Here is a 7,206-nt window from a genome sequence, read left to right on the forward strand (position 1 = left end):
TCACTCCAGGCTAAAGTAGGGAAGCATAAATCACTCTGTGGTTGTAGTCTGACACCTAACTTTATCCCCACAGGCTATTCAAAGGAAACAAAGTATTTAGATTTGTTACTTGTTCCCTGCAGACACTAAAGAACTATGCATAACAAACAGATGCTAAAGCAATAATAAAATTATTACTTAACATTTAGATTAAAGATCATACAAAACAGATTGTTTCTGGTATCTATGAGCATACAGAAAACAACCCTGGATCCAAAGAGATCTCCAAGTGAAGGACAAGACAGAGGTCCATGAAACTGACAAACAAGTAGGTCAGACTGAGGCAGAAAAACCTCAAAATTCAGCAGTGCAGGATCATCAGCTGAGAGCAAATGGGGTTTGTGAAGGTAGCATCAGCTACAGAACAAGGACTCACATAAATCTGAGGGGTATATATTGCAGATTACAGGTTTCCTTTGCTCTGTCTACTCAAAAAGCAACATACTTGTACCACTTGGCAAAATGCAGCCTGTTCACAATAGTAAAGGCACAGCTAAATTAATTAACAATGCACCTTCAGTAAACTGAACTGAGCAGGCACTGTGTCTAAATTCTACAGGTTGTGCTTCTACAAAAAAAAAAAAAACCTCCCTCACTCTTTTGAAAATACTAATTAAAGAAATCACCAACAAAATTCAAGAGTTGCTTTCTAGTCACTAATACAACTAGAAAAAAAGGTTTTTCAAACTTCTTGACATAATGTTGATAATCTGAAACCTAAAGTACAAAATCAGCTTCTGTAGGAACTCCTTGACCATCACCCTGTTATAGGATAAGCTCTTTTTTCTTAATTATATTTGCCCAAATTTCATATATGAGTAGGTGTATCCATTATTCCTTTATTTGTATTTAAGTGACTGCTTATCTTCACCAGCATTTGTCATCTGTTCCAGCAGAAAAAAAAAAATCGTGATCCACCAACCTCATAAAGGAGAGACCACAAAAATAAGGAGCAATAAAACATTTGATTGCCCTCTGATACCAGCTGCCTTCTCTACATATTCAGATTATAGTTTCAGATAGAACAATCTTCTATTATTTGACATATAAGTATCACAGATCACAGTGAGACTTGATCTTCAGGCACTGTTCCCTGCTCACTATGTTTATGTTAATGTGTTTAATAGGTTTATAACAGAATCAATTAGATTGGAAAAGACCTCTGAGATCATTGAGTCCAACTTATGACTGAACACCACATTGTCAACAAGGCCATGTCACTAAGTGCCATGTCCAGTCTTTCCTTAAACAGAACCAGAGACATGAATCCAACATCTCTCTGGACAGCCCATTCCAATATCCAACCACCCTTTCCACAAAGAATTTCTTCCGAATCTCCAACAGAAACCTCCTCTGGTGCAGCTTAAGTCTGTGTCCTCTTGTCCTGTTGCTGGTTGCCTGGGAGAAGAGGCTAATCCCCACCTAGGGAGGCTACAGTCTCTTCCAGGTAGCTGTAGAGAGAGCTATCCCCCTGAGCCTCTTACTCCAGGCTAAACACTCCCTCAGCTGCTCCTCATCAGACTTGTGCTCCAGACCCTTCACCAGCATCACTGTCCTTCTCTGGACACACTCCAGCAACTCAGTGTCCTTCCTGAACTGAGGGGCCCTGAATTGGACACAGGAGTTGAGGCATAGCCTCATCAGTGCCAGAAACACTGGGAAAACCACTGCCCTGGTCCTGCTGGCCACACTATCACTGATCCAGGCCAGGATACCACTTGCCTTTTTGGCCACCTGGGCAAACTCCTGGCTCATGTTTCACTGACTGTCAAAACCAGTACCCCAGTCCTTTTCCACTGGGCCACTTTCCAGCCACTCTGTCCTCAGCCTGTAGGGCTGCAGGGGATTGTTGTGGCCAAAGTGCAGGACCCAGACTTGTTCTTGTTGAACCTCATACCATTGAAATCAGCCCATTGATCCAGCTTGGTGCTTCTGCAAAGCCTTCCTACCCTCCTGCAGGTCAACACTCTAACCCAACTTGATCTTGTCTGTGAATTTCCTATCGGAAGACTTGATCCCCTCATCCAGATTATCAATAAAGATCTTGTACAGGACTGGACCAAACAGTGATCCTTGGGGACACCACTAACGACCAGCTGCCAGCAAGATGTGGTACCATTCACCACCTCTGTCTCTAAGCCTGGCTGTCCAGCCAGTTCTTAACCCAGAGAAGAGTGCACCTGCCCAAGCCAGGCCAGCTTTGCCAGGAGTGTGCTATGGGAGATGGTGCTGAAGATTTTGCTGAAGTCCGGGTAGACAACATCCACAGCCTTATTCTCATCCACCAGGTGCATCACCTGGTCATAAAAGGAGATCAGGTTGGTCAGGAAGTATCTGCCTTTCCCAAACTTGTGCTGGCTGAGTCTGATCTCTTGGTTGTTCTGCCTGTGCTGTATGATCACACTTAAGATGATCTGCTCTGTCACCTTGCTGGGCACTGCAGTCAGGCTGCCAGACCTGTAGTTCCCTAGATCCTCCTTCCAGCATTTCTCATAGATGGGCATCACACTGGCCAGCCTCCAGTAGCCTGGGACCTCCCTGGTTAGCCATGATTGATGACAGATGGATAATGGACAGCAGCATAATGAGCTCTTCTGCCAGCTCCTCATCAGCCTAGGATGGATCCCATCCAGATCCATACCCTTGAGAGCACCTAAGTGGTTAAGTGCCTTGAAGTCCTGTTTGCTTACCCTACTACTTTTCTCATCAACCTTGTCACTGTGAACCTGGACAGCCAGCAATGGGTAGTAACCAGTGGGCAGAATTAGCTCAGGGAGTCTCTTGGTAATATCCCTTACCTGGGCCACAGGAAGTCATCAGACTTTCCTGTGGTATGGGTCCAACCAGCATACAGAGCCCTCAGTTCCTCTCAGAAGCAAGTCACCCACTACAACTACCCTTCTTTTTTTCTTAATACATGTATTTATGATCCAGCTGGTTGACTCCATTAGTCTGGAAGACCCTCCAGATAAACCTTCTCCACTGTTGTCTGCCTGACTCTCAAGATCCAGGGCCTCCTACCTATTCTGTAAGGGGACCTGGGAAGGCAAAGGATGCCAGGAGCAGATTCTTCCACCCCTCTGAGCAGGGACCTTATTCCATTCCCCTCCATCTGCATGATGGCAAAAGGGTTGGAGCACCTTGACTCTTGCTGAGCTTTCACCTGCTGCTTTCTATTCATATTTTTAATAATAAATTAATCCTTTAGAGACAGCTTAACTGAGAGCTGCTGTAGAAGTAGACATTCTTAATGTTGACACATTTTGAACCTCCAGTGCTGGCACTACATTTACCACAGCTAAGGAAATTATTATTATTATTATTAATAATAATAATGTAGTTTCCTGTGGAAAAAAAAAGTAGGGTTAGCATTCAGCCAGGTCACATACACAGTCATGGAACTAAAAAGAAAATGAGTAGTAGTAAACTTATTGGAAAGAAAGGTAGATTTACTGTTCAGTCAGGTGGGATGCAGACACTGTCGGCAAGCCTAGGGACTGAGCGGGGCAGGCAGGGAATCGCCAAAGCCCTACTTCATAATTAAAAACTTAATAATTAAGTTGAAAAGTTTTCCCCTACGCCCCAGCGCCCGCCCGCAGCCCAGGGGAGGCGGGCTCGGGGTCTCGCCAGCGCCGGCCCTCCGCCCCCACCCCGCCGCCTCTCACCGGGCTCTGGGGCCGCTCCGGCCGCGCTCCGGACATTGCCCCCGGCCCATGCCGCTCCCTCCGCCGGCAGCGCCATGGGCACGGCGCGCCGGGCCAGCAGGGCTCGGGCTGCCGCCGAGCACAGCGCGGGGAGAAGCCGCCGCAGCAGCGGCCGCATGCCTGGCCAGGGCGAGCAGCGCTGCCCGCCTGGAAGCTGCGGGGCCGGAGCGGGTCTGGCGGAGCCGCCGCGGCCCTCGGGGAAGCGGCGAGGGAACAGGGCCTTGCGGCCGTGGAACTACAGCTCCCGGTACGCTCCGCGGCGGCAATGGGGCGGCCGCACGGCCCCGCCCCTCCGCTGCCCCGGCGGGCCCTCCGAGGTGGCGGCGTGCGGCGGGGCCGCCCCTCACAGCGGGCGGCGGGGGCAGCGACCCGAGAGCCTCGATGCGAGCGCTCCTTTCACTCGGTATTTTAACGAGGAGTGGCTGTCCTAGCGCTCGCCCCGCGGCCCCGCGGGGGGCTGCAGCCAGCGGGATTTGGCGTCCCTCAAAATAAGCGGCTGTAGCTTAGGGCGGCGATAATTAGCAGTAATTTAGCAACGGAGAATAGCCAGTCTTGCTCTGAATGTGCTCTGCTTTCCGCAGCCCCGGGCGCTCTGACCGCTGGCAGTAATGGCTCTGTACAACTGTGCAGCTCTGGCTCTACAGTCTCGTGTTGGGAATGGCCTCAAGGGTGATAAATTACACAAAGAATAGAAATTTTGAGTTTACCTGCAGTTACCGAATAGACCTTAAAAACTGACTGGCAAGGAGAGAGAAAAGGACGTAAAGTTATGCACACAAGATTATAAGAGTGGCTGGAACCTGTGGAGAAACATAAAAAGGGCAGTGTATGGGAGAGGCCGCTTGTCTGAGGGAAGGAAGGGGAGATGGTCTTTTCCTGCTTAAATAAAGACTTGGTGCCTCTCAGAAGCCGAATGAAGCCAAATCCTGTCAGGGCGTTGGGTGGGAGAAGCCAAGCTAAATGCCACCTGGTGCTTCTGCTGACTGGCTTATCCATGTAAACCAGACCTGAGGGAGCAGGTGGAATGTGTGCACATAAAGATTCCTACTTTCATTTGTAAATAGAACACGGATGGTGTTATGACTCATCAGTAGAGGGGTGATATTAGTTGTAAATTCTCATCAGGCTGAACTCGTGAGTTTTTAACTTTGGCAACCAGCCCGCTCTTGAGCATCGAGTTGTTGGCTAAGAAGCCCTTGAATCTTATAATACATTTCCACAAACGTTATAGCTAGCAAATCCTCAGTTTTATACCATACACTTCATTACGTTCTCACCTTGCAAAACAAACTACTGAAAGGTGCTGGCCCAGAAGCCACAGCACAACTCCATGAGCTCCCTACATCCACAGCAAAGTTCAATATGGGAGGTAGAATATACCCTCCCTGTTTTGCCCAGGGGGCAAGAGGGGAGAGAAATAAAGAAAGAAAAGGGAAAGAGAGTACAAAGAATATCACAGATCCTCAGATCCCGCATTGGTCCTGCTGTGTTGGAGGGTCTGGAGCTGGCATAATGAGAAAGAGAGAGTATGATAGGGCCTGACCTGTTTTCTTTTATAGATAACCTGGTGCAAGCCTTTTGCATAAACCAGATCTTTTGCCCTGTTTTGTTGATGCGTGCACAGCCAGCCCTTGGAGCCCTCCCACGGGAGGTGAGTGGGGACAGGGACACTGAGCACAAGTGTCAAGATGAAGCAGGAAGTTGGGTCAGAACAGTTCTGCCCCACCTCTATATCTTTAGATCTCACCTTTCCCATTGTAACAGTCGCAATGTTTGAGACAAAAAATGCTTGTGTCTGGTTTTCCATAGATGGCAAAAGCAAATAAATAAAATAGGATGGTTGGAGGAAACAGCATATCTGCTGCAGGTTAGAAGCTGGTTGAAAGAAGAGTGAAAAATGAGGCCATTTTCTGTATTTGGCTACTCTTTTTACAATTATTTTGATCCATTTTGAGCTGTGTTTGCTATTCCCATTGAATTTTTATTTGATTTCCATAGTTCTGTAGAGGCCAAAGGTTGAATGTGATGCAGAAATCCAAGTTCTGTGAGATCCATGAGAAGCTTTAGGATGAGGCTTCTGGCAGTTTTGAATCACATTTCATTTAAATATCAGCTATCATTAGGAGACTAAATGCATAAGTGGTCATATCTTCCTAGCCCATTTCCATTGCAGTACTTCCATAAAACTTTGATTCTAGAGAGTTATAGATCAAATACTGGAAAAAAATGGGTTTGGAATTAGGTGTATTTTTTATAAATATGAATTTAAAAAGGAATTTGGATCTGAAACTACTCCAAATCAACTCATTAAGTTTTTTGCAGAAATATTCAGCAAGAAAACTTCAGGAAAAAACACTTCTGTTTGAAAAATTGACTGGGGAGTCCAATGTAATGTTTAAATTAAGATAGCATTTAATAGTGCTCTCAACAAATGAAAATGCAGTGCATTTTATGAAGCTAAAATTGTCTGTAACCAGCAACTAGTAGCCTGGCATTAAAATGATAAATGCCTGTAGATGTATTCTTTGGTCACACAACTTGCCTGAATATACTACCTCCAAGATGAGAGGAAGTGAGAAATTAAAAGTACCTCAGCTAGAGCTGGTAGCAATTCCCGTGAATTGTCCCTGCAAGTCACAGAAGTGGTGTTGGAGGGAAGCATTCGATTGAGGAGTAGAAAGATGAAGTAACAAATTGTGACTTTTCTGCCTGTCCAAATACTGCACAAGTTTCACTGAGATCACTGACCTGATGCCTGGCAGAAACTGCTTTTCATTACTGCTTAGGTTTGGGCTAAAGCCAGCACTTTAACAATTTTCTGTGGCCTTCCCTTTATTAAAGAAAGTTTCTGATTAACCTCTCAGCAGTACAGTTGTCCCTTCAAAGGAAAAAAAAAAATCACATTATGACAGCTGAGTTACACTGGCAGAAAGAGGAAGCAGGGTCAGGTCTGTGGTTGTATTTGCTTACACAACTGCACTGCCAATGCCTGTTAGCCTCTCACCTACCTTTCCTTCTCTTAATGTACCCACCAATTTCAGGCAAATTCTGTAGAGTGTTAGAGGATTCAGAAGTATGATATTCCCACAGCTTTCCTGAAAGTGGGTGTTTTGGGAGAAAAGAAAGATCAATTTCAGTCCCAAATGAGGGAAAGAAGAAACAGGGCTGTGTGCCTGTTTTTCCAAGAGTGGTTGTCCATGAGTATTGGCCAACTCACATGTTATCAATACATATTATGTCTTATCTTATTCAAGCAAGAGATACGGGGGAGCTATGAGCTAGGAGTATTTGGAACATGACTCACTGAGGGAAGTTAGGTAGTAAAAAGGCAGGAACGGGATGTGTTGCAGGGAGCCTAGGAGGAGACATTGGGATATTGTGTAGGACATGGGAGGGAGTTGAAGGTATTGTAATGAGAGGGCATGGAAGCTGTAGGGGAAGCTTGGGTTGTTGTGATAAGAAG

General features: G+C 46.2%; 1 protein-coding gene across 2 annotated transcripts in view; it reads right to left on the minus strand.

The window, feature by feature from the left end:
• The window catches only part of AKAP7 (A-kinase anchoring protein 7), an 82,090-nt gene extending 78,121 nt beyond the window's left edge, over positions 1-3,969 (minus strand). For both annotated transcript variants that reach the window (XM_050972853.1, XM_009095219.4), the window contains exon 1: positions 3,705-3,969. In XM_050972853.1, the coding sequence (XP_050828810.1) occupies positions 3,705-3,861 (157 nt within the window). In that variant the 5' untranslated portion in view covers positions 3,862-3,969. The remainder of the gene's footprint in view (positions 1-3,704) is intronic.
• Positions 3,970-7,206: the final 3,237 nt, after the last annotated feature.

This window comes from Serinus canaria, chromosome 3 (assembly GCF_022539315.1).
Source record: "Serinus canaria isolate serCan28SL12 chromosome 3, serCan2020, whole genome shotgun sequence".
Taxonomy (NCBI): domain Eukaryota; kingdom Metazoa; phylum Chordata; class Aves; order Passeriformes; family Fringillidae; genus Serinus; species Serinus canaria.